Source organism: Saccostrea cucullata, unplaced genomic scaffold (assembly GCF_032062105.1).
Source record: "Saccostrea cucullata isolate Sc308-1 unplaced genomic scaffold, CSIRO_AGI_Scuc_v1 ctg157, whole genome shotgun sequence".
Classification (NCBI taxonomy): Eukaryota; Metazoa; Mollusca; class Bivalvia; order Ostreida; family Ostreidae; genus Saccostrea; species Saccostrea cuccullata.
In genome coordinates, this window is record NW_026918429.1 from 799,811 (window position 1) to 816,156 (window position 16,346).

General features: G+C 34.4%; 1 protein-coding gene across 1 annotated transcript; it reads left to right on the forward strand.

Annotated features, from left to right (window-relative positions):
• The first annotated feature begins 2,457 nt into the window (after window positions 1-2,457).
• On the forward strand, window positions 2,458-13,036 carry LOC134265386 (QRFP-like peptide receptor). Its single transcript, XM_062747601.1, has 5 exons — window positions 2,458-3,138; window positions 8,225-8,658; window positions 10,861-10,962; window positions 11,061-11,169; window positions 12,779-13,036. The coding sequence occupies exons 1-5, from the start codon at window positions 2,673-2,675 to the stop codon at window positions 12,892-12,894; spliced, it is 1,227 nt and encodes a 408-aa protein (XP_062603585.1). The 5' UTR covers window positions 2,458-2,672; the 3' UTR covers window positions 12,895-13,036.
• Window positions 13,037-16,346: the final 3,310 nt, after the last annotated feature.

A 16,346-nucleotide genomic window follows, 5' to 3' on the forward strand; every position in this document is an offset into this window, starting at 1 on the left:
AATTTAATGAGGCGTTCACAGAATCTTTACTGCACAATACCATTGTGCACCTTATTTTACTTTTTGACCCGATACATGTACTTGTTTCGGGTTTCCTAGAACAAAACAGACTTTGCTATGATAATCATTTGGGAGGCTGTTGTATCAATAAGATAAATATAAGAACTTAATTCTGATTTTTCTTAATAGTGTCATCACGACGTTAATTACTGGAGTATTCCATTGTACGGGGTCATCTGTACATATAAAAACTCCTTAGATGTTGTGGGAGCCATGTGGTTTTATTTCCTTTCTTTATCCCTGGCCTCAACCCTCTGTGTACTCAGCACTTCAGGAGAGGGTTTGTATTTGTCGACCTTTTCCGTGTCCGTAGGCACGTTCCTCAGTTGATCTGCTTATTCAAAGCATCAGATTTTCAAACTGATATGTGTAATTTTTCCAGTTCAATAGCGCTTTATATTCCATTGTTTTGAACAATTCCGATGACTCAAAAAGCTATTAGTAAGTAACTATTCATTTTATGGTAGGAAAAACATAAGCCTTAAAACTGGTAAACGGGAATGCATCAAGTGTTGGTGATTAAGCTAAGGTTTATATCAAATCTGTACACCCATGCATTAAACATTGGTTCTCTGTCTAAAATTGTATCTTATCGGTATCTGAACGTAATCAAACAAATAATATTAATCATTATTAAACGCTTGTATGCTATTGCTGTATTTTAACCATTGTATTTTTCTACTACGCACTAATTTCAAAGTAAAAATTATGTCTCCCTATTACGAAGATAGAAAAAAAAACACTTTGATTTGAAGGAATGACTATAAATTTTAAGATCCAAATTTCTCCATCATGAGAGTTTCTGCCGTTAAAAAAAAATCTGTAAAAAGTTATCCGAATTTATTTTCCAACCAATAGAAATATTCAATTTGCAATGAGCACTAGAATGACTAGTTCATCCACCCCTGTGGACCTACCTAAAGGAGTTTTCGTAGCTGAAAACACTCTTTCACATTATCTAAAATCATTACTATTTATCATTCGAGAAGTAAATAAATCAGCTTTTCCCATTGAAAATCAATAATATTATTATCTGCCTCATGTTAATTTAATTTGTTCACTGAAGCTGCATTCTAGTGTGGAAAGTAAGTAGGGATTTTTTCGTATCAATTGGATATGCTGTTTCTTTTCTGTTCATTGAACGATGTTCTCACGACAGCCATATTAAAGACAGAATAGTAAAGTAAGAATATTAATCGGCTTTCACGTTGTGTATGATTAAAGTTGTACAAGAGCACTCCCGATGCTCAAAGGACTAGCGGGACACTCGGGCGGCAATTTTTTTCCAAAGAAAAGCTTTCCATGAATATATTAGGGTGGGTAATACAGAGTGCCACAATCGTTTAACTCTTAACTAAAGAACAGTGAACCCAGAACTGAAGGCTAGTAAGGAGGGAAATCAGCAAGTCATATGCAAGTTGCAAATATTTTCAGCGCAACACGCACAAAAATTTCGTGAATTAAATTCAGTGTTGCATGATTGACGTAACTTCTGCAATAACATTGGCATGCATTGTCTATAAATAGCTTATTATAATGAATTATTAACAGTTTATAAACGGCTACACCAAAATTTTTTTCGTATTGACTTTAGTTAATATGCAAAAGAAATATTATATAAATGCTGGTACATGTAGACACTATAACCCACAATTTTTGCCGAGCACTGGCTAATCCCAGCATTTGGGGAAAAATTCGAGAAGATTGGGGGAAGGTTCAAACCCCCTTCCATCCCATATCCACAGATACAAGATTTTTTAACATTGACAGCTTGATCAGATATTTTAGGGGGGACCCCAACACTACCACTTCGAAGGCATATTATGAACCTACGAAGTCACACTTGAACAGCGAAATCAATGTGAATGAACACATTCAATCAATTATTGGATGTAATATGGAAGTTCAGAAAAACTATCCGTCAAGTTACAATTATGGATTTCTTTCAAGATTATGCATTGAAAATTGCAAGTATTCATTTCCTCATAGTTAAAATTTAACTTTTTTGCCACCCATAATCACACACTCTGCATGCTGTAAATGTCATACTGGTATTTGTAAGGCAATTTCCCTCCCAAAGGATTTGCCTTTGTCCTCCTCTGATAACCCTTATACCCCAGACTGTGAAAACTGTTTCTAAACATCCCATCTTTAATATGGGAAAACTGAGTGGATACTCAATCACTTACACACCATGAAATAATTACTAAAAAAAATCGTAATATACGGAATGAGGAATCGAGGGCAGAAAAGAGGGATGGTAGTGTTTTTTCTTTTTGTAATCGTCAATATTATGTATAAAGCGTCATTAACACATACCTACAAATCATGTTAAGTACGACTTAACAGAGGCAGTATATTATAGCATAAACAAAAATGATTCCAGTAAGTTGTTCACGCATCGATATTTACACTTCAGCAAACGTTACGTGTGACAGACCCCTTGGCTTATTAACCGCTACCTGTTTCAGCGGTCTTCATAACGATTCCAGCATCAATAGAGTTGTGTTGTTTACTTCTTTATTATGAAGTCTGTTTTAGGTACATAACCTGGGTCATAGTTTATTCATACATTAAATTAAAAAGATACTGTGTATTGTTGTTCTACTGGAATGTCTCATCTTTGGGGTTCTTTTAATTCAGAATTTGAAGAATTAAATCACACGGGATATAACATTACCGGCGAACTAGCACAAAACCATACCGGAGTTAATGGTTCGTACTTCGCCCATCACTACCCTGATTATGATGGATCTTACTATGACTACAACTTTCACTACGATTTATCGCAAATTCCATACCCAAAGGAGAAAAAATCAGTACCATTTGCAGAAGCTCTGATTAAAATTGTTGCATGCACAATTACGACTGTGGTGTCTTTGATTGGAAACTTCCTCGTGATTTTGGTGGTGGTTTACAATAAACGGCTTCGAACAACCACCAATTTCTATATCGTGAACCTTGCGGTGGCAGACTTGCTCGTGACGTTTTCTTGTTACTGGGTGAGCACCGTGGACGATCTGACGGATGGCTGGATTCTTGGATCCTTTTTCTGCAAATTCAATGCTTTTGCTCAAGGTGGGTTCACATGAAACAGTTTATTCCAAAGATTTAACTCGTTTTAAAATCCTATATGATAATTTTTTGAATGTTTTTGCAATAACTTCTGAAAGTGCTACGAAGGGAAATATTCATCTTCCCAGATAAAATATTCAATGAACTGGATATTTTCCATTGTAGCTTTAATTTCATGTGCTAGTCTACCATTCCCTTGGGTTCTCACCTACTTAATGGAATTAGAAAATTGTATAAGACAAATCTAATTTTAATTCACAGTCATGTAAATGCTTTTGTATAATGTAATCAGCAATGCAGAATGTAATCATTTTAAAAAAATACCGTCATCAAGATAAAATCCACAAAACCGACCTTAGAGCCTGTCAACGGTATCAAGAGGATGCTTTTGATTTTTTTTTTTAGTCAAACAACTAAGAAAATCAGTCAATATCTTCTAAACCAGCCACATCTTTTGTCGTATTATTTAAGATATATATTTTTGCTAGTCTTTTAAGAGGAAAAGCACATCACAGAAACTTATTTAGTTTGAATTAATTATCAGAATTAAAAAAATAAAGTAATAAGAAAGATTCATTAAATTTAACGTTTTATTTCGTTTAATTTAACTAAGAATATAGAGAGACGGATTTATTACTTTTAGAAATTTTATGATGACTGTGTTATTTTTCCCAAGCTCATTAAATTATTTTGATAACTTCCTTATTTTTTATTTCCTTATTTCTGCGATTTGTTTTTAGTTAAATATGTGAAGACTTTTATTTAATTATACCCCCCGCTTGAAAAGCAGGAGAGTATATGGTAATCGTTATGTCCGTCCGTCCGTCTGTACGTCCGTCCTTCCGTCCGTCCGTCTGTTACGCTTTGGAGTACCCATCTCTTATCCGCAACTCCTCTCATACCACTGAATGAAATTTGATGAAACTTTCACAGAATCTTTATTACATATTGCCGTTGTGCACCTCCTATTTTACTTTTTTGGGGGGTTTCCCACAACAAAACATGGACACTCCCATTTTATTCATGTGGGAGGCGGGGGGTATCATTTAGTGAGCTCATTGCTCACAGTACCACTAGTATAACATTCAATATTACTTATTGTTAGTCTTGAATGAGTAAGTCTTCGGGCCAGTGTACTAGTATCTACGATAACGGTTGGTATAATTACATGTTTATCTTTAGGTCTTTTGACAAAAATCTCTAAAACACCAGTGAATTCTTGCAGTATAACTGTAATCATATCCCAGTACACAGTGCACTGTAGAATACCAGATGCAGATAAAACAAATTTTCTTCATTAGCTGATGCTGTCATCAAGTGCCTGGCTATCCTATCTACTTCTGTTTTTCGTGAGGAAGATTTCAACAGAAATGTTTGTGTGTGTTTTCAAATACGTATACTGATAGATTACAAGTTTATCTTTTAAAAAAGATAGGTGAGGCAACACCGCAGCAATTTTTAAACACAGAAAGGAGGATCCTTGATCAAGTGATTTATTTTGCTGAAATCATTGTTTATCGAGGCTGAAGAGTGATAAAGTTATAATTGTTTTGTGAAATGTATTTTATAGACACATAGGTAAAGAAACGACGGGGGGGAGGGATTTGTGATGACCTATTGGAGTTTTGGCACAACAGAACATTTATGACCTTTACCGGAGAGGGGGAAACTCTATATACATGTAATATAGAGAAGATGCCGATTGGGGCATTGTATGGGCTGGTTTAAGAATAGAATGGCATTGTAGCAACGAAAAAAAACAGGGCCTCGGGAGTTTAAGGAAATATAGAAAATAACTCAAAGTGTATGTTTTAGAAAGAAATCTAGAGAGTTCTGAATGTGAAGATGTGAAGTAGCTTGGTCCTTTGGGTCATCTTTGTCAAGAAATGTTGGGTTAAAAGCCATACATATGAGATTTTTTAAAAATATAAATAATGAATTTATTCGTTACTTTTATAGTGAACATTGTCTCTGGAATTTGTAAGATTAGCTGAATTGACCAATCAGAAATTATAGTCTTTTTTTGGTTGTTCTAAGTCGTAAAAAAATTTTGAAGTATTACAAATGTTAAGTTACCTTTAAAATGTAAGCTACACATTAAATAAACATAATTATTTAATGCCACAATATGATACAACGAAATCGTTATCGTACGGTCTATCTATAGTAGTTTTCACACAGTTTGACCGTGAAGCCGAGCATGCGTACATCGTATTCAAGGCATTTGGACTTACGTAGTCGCTAGCAATAAATACATGTGTGTTAAAGTGGATATGAACAGTACAAACAGCATAAGTGTCTTTCACTAATTAACAATCTACAATGAGTTTCAGATTAATTAGTCATTGGGACTTAAAAATTGAAAGGAAAAACACGTGTTTGTAAAAGGAATGAATACTTTTACCAATACGTCAAGCCCTGTAAAATGTTTTTTTTTAAATGGTAATATGCATTTGTAACAAACCTAGTTAAGTATAAATTAGTATTAGTTTGATTAAATTTTGTATCAACAGAAATACTCTAGAAGTAGTTTTCGATTATTATTATTTTTTTTTTGTTGGGGAGGGGGGGGGGGGGGTCATGTGCTCTTTATGCACAGAGGAAATTAAAAACCTAGACACAAGAAATCGATTTTATTTTTCCTTATCAAAGATGTAGACAAAAGAAAATGCAGTAAATTTAACGTTCCATTCTGGGAAAATCGTAGACAAATCATTCAATGTTTAAGAGATTTATTCTATGAAGAAACGTTGTGATAGTGACTAGTGAATAATTATTTTAGAGTTAACGCTCTTCCTAAAGGTCATTTGAAAAAAAAAAGTTTTTATGCAAACGAAACAAGTATCAATAAGGATGTAGGGCTGGGTATTGTCTAGGGATCTCGTATTGGGATATATTGCCATATATTCAACTGTATTGCGGTATGTATTTTAATACATGTGTAGGAGGACTCCAAAGTCCGATGGTCTGCACCAATTCCAGATGGTCTGACACGCCAAAGTCCGATGGTGCGGAAATCAATTAACGTTTATGACGTCATAGTACCACTGCACCAAACCTCAATGTCGCGCAATGCCAAGATCTTAAAAACAAGTATATATATAAATAAATGCGAAAACCAACCCTTATCTCTCAGATAGTTGCGTCAGACTAACGCTCGAAAAGTGTGTATTAACAATAACCTAGATATCGTGGATGGGTGCAAGACTAACCTTAATCATTCGACTACAGTGTACGAGGACTAACGCTAAATCTCTCAGGTTGTGCAATGCGAGGACTAAACCTAATCAATCGAGTGGTGTGCGAGCAGTTAGCAAAATCAATAAAACTGTATTCAAGTACAAATTCAGAAATGATGGCTTTTGAATGCAGGACAACGGCGTCAAGGATTGACGTCGGATTATTGTGACGTCATAAACGTTGATTGTTCATCCGCACCGACGTGTCAGACCATTGCACTTTAGCGTAACCTGTCTCATAGGAAACGAGCCATCGGACTTTGGCGTCCGTAAAGACACCGAGCCATCGGGGTTTGGCGCAGGCCATCGGGGTTTGGCGAGACCATCGGACTTTGGAGCCTAACACGTGTACTTTTAACGAAAATCAAAATGACATTTTCTTGTTATTGTTGTTTTCTTCTATACATGTATTTACTTCCACGTACACGCAGAAAACTATTATATGTAACCAAATGGAAAAAATCTTGTTTTGATTACAGTTATCATGTTTATGCACTGAAATACATCCATCCATCAATTTCACCCATACAACGTACAGTTTCTGTCTGATTGTTTGGCCTAATCACAAACGTCTCAGGCAACTTAATGTTTGAAACCCCCAGCATTTTACATGTACCGGTACATGCATGTTTATCGGTATTACAAAAATGTATTGCAATACGATATTTCTTGTCGTTGCATTGCAATACTGTAAACCAACTTTTATTCGCGTGCGAGAAATTTTCGCGAGTTTCGCGAGAGCCTCGTCATCGTGAATATTTCTCGCCGCGAACCATTCCTTAAAGTCTCTGTGTCTATTACAACAGATCAAAACAGGCTTCATCGCGAAAATTAATCGTCGCGATCTAGTTTACTCTCATGAAATCGCGAAATAAAGTCGTCGCGAATAAAAGTTGGTTTACAGTATACCAAAATATCGATACTTTGGCCCAGTCCTATAAGGACGTACACATTTTTTCTCAATTATTTTATACGACTAAGAATAAATAACGGGGCATAATTACATCTTATAAATTTACACACTAACATGTGAAATGTTCGTCGAAATGGTGGAAAAGATTTAGAGTAAATCTTATTGGCAGATAATGACCCTGATCTGACTTCAAGTACATTAACATTTTAGTTTAGCTAAGATGGTTATTTTGCCTATATAGAAATTACTTTCCTTTCAACAACCCCCAAAGAAAGTGAAAATACAAGTGCGAAAGTGAAGCTTTATATTTAAAAAAAAAAGTGAAATACACTCTAAAATCCAGATCTCGAAAAAATATATACATTTTAAGATTTTTTAGTAAATAAAGTATTATTTTATTTTTGATAAATCTTGTGTTGTATTAAAAACATAAGTCTAAGAATAAAACTAACCTAACGTAAAATGAAGTGCATTTAGACTGTAGTCAGGGCTCCTTGGCGTGTTTACTGGATCATTTTGGTATCTGGGATACAGATCAGTTAATAGAGAAACCAATCAATAAGGCGGAATTATAGGAATTATAAGGGGGGTTAAACTACCGCAGAACTGTAAACAAATTAATATGCCAGACTCCCACATACTGAATGTTTTGAAAAACTAGAAATACATTATATTCACCTTTTATGTAAATTTTTTGATTCATACCATGATCCAAGACCTTGGAAACGTTTTTAACTGCAAATAAGCCTTAGCCCAAGGTTTAAATATTATTATGTGTGACTTCCTGCCTTAATTACATAGTGATATTCTGTTTCAGCATTTAGCATTGTTGGTCAATCTTAAATTCATACTCTGATGGTCGTATATGTTTAACGATGCAAAAAGAAATATCCATGACTTAGTTTAATCCTTTGCAATGTTGCTTTTTTAATTGCAGTGACTTCGTTAGTGGCCAGCATCATGTCTCTTATGTTGATTGCTTGTGACCGATTCTTTGGAATAGTTTATGCCATGAAGGCCCATGTTATAGAACGTAAAGCTTACCACAGCCTCATACTTATATGGGTCTTCTCCATAGCAGCTGGAGTACCTATGTTGGTGAAAAAAGAACTGATGAGTAGACAATGGCTAGACTACACAGAAATGTGGTGTGACGACACGTGGGAACTCAATGCAGTGGGCGGTAACTCTGCTGAAATCCGACCTGGCAGAGTGGCCTACTATACATGCATATCGTTTATTCTTTATTTCATTCCACTTGTTGTAATGGCTGTGGCCTACTGTTGTGTTATAAGGACACTGTGGACTTCTAAAGCACCCGGTGAAAGAACGACGAAAGAGGTTAATATACAAACGAAAGTTAAAAGAAAGGTAACATTAATGATTTTATAAATCTTTTATATAATTATACTTTTTATGCCCCCATAAACGAAGTTTTTATGCCCCCGTAAACGAAGTTTCGGGGGTATATAGTTCTTGTCATGTCCGTCCGTCTGTCTGTCTGTCTGTTTGTGAAAAAACTTTAACCTTGGCCTACTTTCATATTTCACAATTGTATTTCCAGTGAGAATAACAATATATAAAATTTGCATTTAAGAAAAGTTTGCTGTGTTCCATACGGGGGCATCAGTGTTTCACAAACACATCTTGTTAATAAATATATTGGAATAGTGAGACCAAAATATTTCAACAAGTAACAAGGAGCACCAAAGAGAGGCGCATACCCTCACAAATGAGCAAATCTGTAAATCAAGCCAGAATTGACATCGATCCATCGACATTTATGAAAAGTTTAATCTTTGATATGTTGCCATACGGGGGCATCAGTGTTTCACAAACACATATTGTTTTAACCTAGTCTCGTATGTTGATTTTTTTTTATGTGAAACTGAATAATGGCTTACGATTAGTTGGTCTCTCACGTGATGGGGGTGTTCTACTTATACCGTTTCATAGTTTTATAGCGACAGTGGATGGAATGAGATATGGTCAGTAAGTTTTAGACCAAGCAATGCAAAGCGTTTTAATTTTGCCTATTTTTATTGAGCGTAAGGAGAGAATCACCGCCAAACCTACATACAGGCCTACATGTACATGTATCAAGTCAAATCTGTAACTTTATGTTTACCATCTCCTTCAGGTGAAAGATCAAGCCATTTTCAAGTTAAACAAAGCATTATGAAAATGGCACAGATCTTTATTGCTTTTAATTTCCAGAAAGCTATAATCAATTCAGGTAGTGCATTTAACAAACCATTCAGAAATTGAATTATTTTAAAGTCTACCAAAGCATTTTCGAGTGATTCGAGATAGCAGCTAGGGCAAACTGACACTATACTACTATTCGTTTATAATTTATATTGATATTAATACAGTATTTGCATTTATGCACAATTTAAACAGAAAATATTTTTTATCTGTTTTCCATCCTTCTGAATATCTTTTCCATTTTTTATTATTGCGTACGTGTATCTTGTACATGAATTTAGTGACGAAAGTTCGCGAGGATTAAAAATTCATCAATAAAATGATAAAGTGCGTAAAGAATTTATAACAGTTAATCCTCAATTATATAATAAATAAACCTTAAGTACCAGATGCTCACCTTATCACAATGTGAGAAACGAGAATATAAATATAGACTTTTTCCTGAAATTCGATTATCACATCTAAGCCTGGAGAATCCGCAGTAATACGTTTAAGGCATGCTTTAGATATGCTGTTGATACATAATCTATCAATATGCTTTACCCTTTTTAATTATTTGGAAAATTGAAATCATATAGGAATGTTTGTTGAATTATCGACGGTAATTTGTCGTGATCACAGTTGGAGGCGAAGCTACTTGGTACAAAAAATCTACAGCAGCTTTCAGGATACTTTTCCGTCAGGAACTCACGCTGACAGACTATATTTCAAGATTTTGATACATTATTTCACAATTAAGATAGACATAAATAAATCACGTCTAAACCGTTCCTCTCCTCATGAGTACTGTACGCCAGACGCAAGGTGAAGCACTGCTTTTTCAATTCATTTTTCCTGACTTTTAATACCATACAAACTTTGCGAACACACTAGCAGGCTATTGTAAATGTCGTGTACATTTCATCGCATCTTAGATGTAAGATGCGTTTTAGTATTTATGGAATACCAATGTTTTGATTTTGCTACTGCTCGCAAAGTCAGCAAATTCAATTTATCATTGTCAAATGCTGACTAACTTTTTTCATACTAATTGTTAGTCGATTATTTATACACTGAAATAGCGGGTGCGACCGGTCGGAAGGGGATGCTCACTCCTCCATGACACCTGATCCCACCTCTACTGTTTTGAGGTCCGTATTTGCTCTGCTCCTATTTTGTATTGTTTTATGGACTTTTAATCTTGAACACTGTTCGTTATCTCCATATTACGTTACTGACCATAAATCATGTCGTCCACTGTCTCCAAAGTGCATAAAAGTACTTTTTAAACATCTTTTTAAATCAATGTGCATAATTTCAAATATGTCAACTTTTACAAAGATAATTATCCATACAATTAACCTACATGTTTGAATGTTTTTATAGGTCGTCATTATGTTAGTTTTTATCCTGGCAGTGTTTGGATTGTGTTGGATGCCATTGCAATTAGCCGTTTTATATTCGGAATATAAACCTCTAACAGACACGGTAAGCTAATCCGGGTTTTCTCGATTTCCCAAAAGAAAATGAATCTTTTCACTAGATAGTGTATAAATCTGTCAATATTTAAGTTGTATTTTTTTCAGCTATGGGATGGATTTGAAGACTTCTATTACATTGCCCAGGTTCTTGCATTCTCCAACAGTGCCCTTAATCCTCTACTTTACGCAGGATTTAACGACAATTTCAGAAAAGGTAGTAGTAATAAGCAACAATCATCATTTGCTACATCCACAAGTAATTAGAGCTTAAAATCTCATCACAGATCTAACTATCCACCTATTCGATTGCACATATTTTCTTAATTACAATCAAGAAACCTCCGAAAATGAACCTCTGTATTTTAACGTCAATAACCCATAAAATTTGTTTTCTTATTTTGTTTTCAATTTTTATGCAAGTGATATACAAAGAGATAAATTGAAAAAGGAACAAAATTCAATTCATCTTATTCTGTTTTTTTCCTCTTTAACTTACTATCACACAGTCATGTTGATATTGTTCTATAAAACAGGGCTTCAGTATTAAATTGCACGTTTCAAGTTTCCTTATACTGAAATATGGAGATTCACAAACCCCATATAGCTTTTTGAAAAAAAAAATCCTATGAACTTGCAAATGACCATTTTCTACTTTTTGATAAAAAGAAGGCTCGGGTAGAGGCTGCCATATAGAACCCCCCACAATTTTGATAAACCAGTATTCAAATAATCATTTCAGCGTTAAGCAATAACTAATCGACTTGTCAATTGTTAAGGTGGTCCAATATTCTCAGGTCTTGAAAATCCGGAGTTTGGTAATGGAAAATGCTCACAAAAACTATCTCTGAATTCTTACAATAATGTTTACCCATGACAATTCATCATTGAAATGAATAAACGTCTAATATATGTTCACGAAATGCGAATCAGTGTACAGTGTACTTGGTTTGCATTGTCTAATGAAAAAAATAAATATATTTTATAATATAAAAAATATAGGTATCCAGGCATTTGGAGAAAATAACGTATTTTCTGACTTATTCAGATCACTTCTTATTTGATAACATTGATATCTACGGCTAGATTAGAGGACATTCGATTTCAATGGGCTTATTAAAACGCATTTTATTTCCATACTTCATTGGGTAGAAATATCAAATGTTACCAGACCGATTCTAACTATTCAAAGAATCTCCAGTCATAATGAAATGCAAAAAATAAAAATTATTGCACGAAAAGACTTCAGTTTCTATCAAATAATGTTAAGAGTTATCCTTCCTGGCTGAGGATCGGATTTTCTTGAAATGATTTATCCGTTCAGATTATCGTATTATTAAGGTCCACTGACCCTTCGGTAAGTGAAATATCTAATACCGAGATAAATTAGTATAGTTTTCCTTTATTAAGTCGTCATGTTTTAAGTTATTTCTGAAAAAAAATTGTTTATAAAGAACACGTTTAATATAAATAAATTTCTATTGGAAAATCTTAAACGTACGTTGTAACAATAAATTAATATAAACAAACAGAGGAATAATAATTCATAAAAAAAGAGTTAATTATTTTGATTTGTCCAGACAGCTACATCCTAGGTACCTCCAGTTTCTTTAATTAACAACAAACATCAGAAGATACAATAAAAATAGATGTCATGCTTTTGTCCTTTAAATGAACTTCAACACATGAAAAATTTACGAACAATTCCCGTATCACACACCAAACGGTTCATTTTCTGACAGATGTTCCACCCACATTAGGCGTAAGAACGCCATGAAGGGAGATACGTTTTCCCCTTAAATCAATTCCTTGTTCCTATTTTACAGGCTTTAAGCAGATGTTTGGATGCTACAAGAAGAAGCGTTACACGACATTATCCAAAGTAGATGGTGATGATACATATCAGAGTTCTACCACAATGACACCGGTTACAAGAATGTAAATCTACAAACGCTCCCATCTTATTACTAGGAAGATAACAGCAGCATGTGTTAAAACCAAAAATATATTGTTCATCTTTGTCTGAAATTTGAAAACAAGTTGACATGAAATAAGAAGAACAAAAATAAAGTGTTGGTACCATCGATATCTCAAGTCTTGTTTTGTACAACACTGTAGTTTTCTCAGACTATACTCTTTGTTCTTGAAACTATCGATGTGATAAATCGGCACTTTTTACTATTGCAACCGTTTTCGTACGTCGTCGTGCGTCGAGTGTTAACATTTGAAAATTTCAGCTTCTTCTCTGCTCAACCAATTTTGATAAATAGTATCTATTGCTGAAGAGAAAACATGGTGAGTTTCATGCTCCCGGTCCCCCTGGGTCCTGAGGGGTGGGGCAAAAACCACAAAAATGAATGCTATCTTTAAAAATCTTCTTTACCCTTGACATCAAGCAGTCAAACTGTTGGCATGAATGTATTAAGCATTGAGTCTCTACCAAAATTGTGAATTTCATGGCCCCAGGGTTCTAGTGCTAGGGCGGAGCTATCTAGATTAGTTAAAATGCATGATTTCTTTGAAATTCTTCTTCTCTGCTCCTGGGTATGTTACAAACAAATTCTTTAATGTACAGTTATGATGAATAATGACGCTTCTTCTAAAATTATGAATTTAAGGCCCCAGGGTCAGGGGTCCTGGTGTTCGGGCGGAGCTTTGTAGAATATATTTTGTGAAAATGCATTAATTCTTTGAAAATCTTCTTCTCTGCTCTTGGGTATTAAACAAACTTACAACATACAAAGTTATGATGAGGAAGGGCGCCTCTTCTAAAATTGTGAATTTCATTGCTCCAGGGTCAGGGGTTCTATTATTAGGACGGGGCTATAAATTAAATTATATAGTGAAAATGCATTAACTCTGAAATTCTACTCCGCTGCTCCTGGGTCTAGAGCAAATGAACTACCTTTATTACTACGTCTCTAATTATAACCCCCCCCCCCGCAAATGAAGTTTGGGGGGTTATATAAAAATCACCATGTTTGTCCGTCTGTCTGTGCGAACGTGTCCCTACTACTTCACACAAAGATTGCTCATGGCCTAAGGGTGTGTCTTGATCTCGACCCAAGGTCATTTAGGTAAGTTCAAGATCACTGAAAGAAAGCATTCATAATTCGTGCCGGGTTAAATCTTTCATATGGATGAACCTGGTTAGTTCCCTTTTTACACAAAGATTGCTCATGACATGAGGGTGTGTCATTACCCTGAACAAAGTTCATTTGGGCAAGTTCAATGAAAGAAAAAAGTTCATAATTCATGTTCGGTCCATATCTTTCTAATGGATAAGCCTTGAGTTTCCAATTTACAGAGATTGCTCATGACCTTAGGATGTGTCATGATTTGACCCAAGGTCATTCGTACAAGTTCAAGGTCACTGAAAGAAAAAAAATCATAATTTGTGTGTCGCCCATATCTTTCTGATGTATAAACTTGGTATGTTCCTGTTTTACACAAACATTACTTATGTGTGTCATGACTTTGACCCAAGGTCATTTATGCAAGTTCAATGACACTGACAGAATAAAGTTCATAATTCGTGTTTGGTCCATATCTTTCTTATCGATGAATGTGATTAGTTCCCATTTTGCACAGATTGCTTATGACCTAAGGGTGTTTAATGATTTTGACCCAAGGACATTTATGCAAGTCCATGGTCGGTTCACAAAGTCCATTATTTGTGTCTGGTCCATAACTTCAGTATTGATTTTTTTTTATTAGACTGCACCTTAGTTGCATTCATTTAAAATACATGTATAATGAGCACTTATATTTTTACTCTATATGTTTCAGCAAATTGTGAACATCTCTTGGTTTCATAAATATTCGTGGTATGCCAACTTCTCTTTAAAATCCAGCGGGGAGGGGGCATCTGTCCCTTTCTGACAGTTCTAGTTATATACTGAAAATGAATTTATGCTTTGAAATTTGCTCCTTGGTATTGATCAAACATTTGTGATAAGCGAGGGTGCGTTTTTCAAAATTGTGAAATGTGTGGCTCCAAGGTCAGGGTTTTCTGTGGGTGGGGGTACAACTGATTATTGATGAATATTACTAATTAGTTGAAATGTTTTTTTTGGTTCCCCTTTTCTGCCTATGAATATTAAGTAACCAAACTAACCATGCTAAGTGTAACGTTATGATGAGCAATTATGCCTCTTTCAAAATTGTGAATACAATGGCCTCTGGTTTAAAACATGAACCAAATTCAATGGTTAGAAAGTTGTTGCATGATGCTCATGTAACTTATAAGGCCATTGTGCCTCATAAAAAAAACATTGTTTTACCGTTGAAATACATTGTAAAAATTAATTTGTTCTTTTGTTTGTTTCCTTCATTGCCTAAAAAAGCGAAAATCTTTTCATACTTTAATTTTTAAAACAAAAATCTATGTTTAATTAAAATAATTTTACTGTAAAATCACATATTTTCGTGGGGTGAATTTTTTTTTATGTTTAAAGAAAAAATATTGGTTTGTGGGGATTTGATTTCGTGGTTGGAAAATTTTTATTAGTAATGGATACTCCACGAATATTGGTGTTCCTCGAATAATGATAAAACCACATTATGACATTTACCATTTCGTGGTGGTCATAAATTCGTGGTTCTCTGCATAACTCAAAAACAACAAAAAATACCCCCACGAAAATTAGTGATTTCACAGTATCGTAAACATTCTCAATTTGGATATTATTTTTGCATACAGTTGTACTTTTTTCTACGTTTGTGACGTAAAGATGTGTATCGAGGACCTCCAAAAGAAAGTGTTTATATTTATTGCTGTGTTTTAGAAGAACTTAATTGTACTTGTACATCTGGAACTAACAGTTCACTTTCAAAGTATGGAATTTATCAAAATTAAACAAAGTAAGATATTTGCGCAATACTTTAACAACACGTTGCTTTACAGAATTTAAACCATTCATTTCGATTTCCTAAAAGAGTGATGACGCTATTGATTTCAAGGTAACAGGGTCAGAGATCAAGATACACACTAGACATATAAAGGTACTAACCGCTAAATATCTCCAAGATTCAAGTATTAACAAAGAAATCTTTAAGATCAATTAGACTAAAATAAAGCAGAGGAAAGATTTCCATTTACAATCCAATATACAGTTTTATATATGAAATCATTAATGTACAGGACGGCAGTGATGTAATTTTGAAGCTTATAAATAATTTTCCCATCACAAATATGAACAAGAGAAGTTTATTAACGTTATTTTTTTCTGTCACTGAAATAGTTATTTACAATTTTGCAACAAAAAAATCCGACATCAAAGTTGCAACTCATATTGCTTTAAATTTATCCTTTCTTCACAAACACACATAACGATAAAAGATATATCCTCACAAAAAGAGTATTGTGGAACGTTTCAATGGTGGTAAAAAAGA

Excerpts from the sequence above, each read along its gene's own strand:
- LOC134265386 (XM_062747601.1), top strand. The coding sequence starts at position 2,673 with ATGTCTCATCTTTGGGGTTCTTTTAATTCAGAATTTGAAGAATTAAAT. Across the intron at positions 8,659-10,860 it reads AAACGAAAGTTAAAAGAAAG|GTCGTCATTATGTTAGTTTT; the intron begins GTAACATTAATG and ends ATGTTTTTATAG. Across the intron at positions 11,170-12,778 it reads TAACGACAATTTCAGAAAAG|GCTTTAAGCAGATGTTTGGA; the intron begins GTAGTAGTAATA and ends CCTATTTTACAG.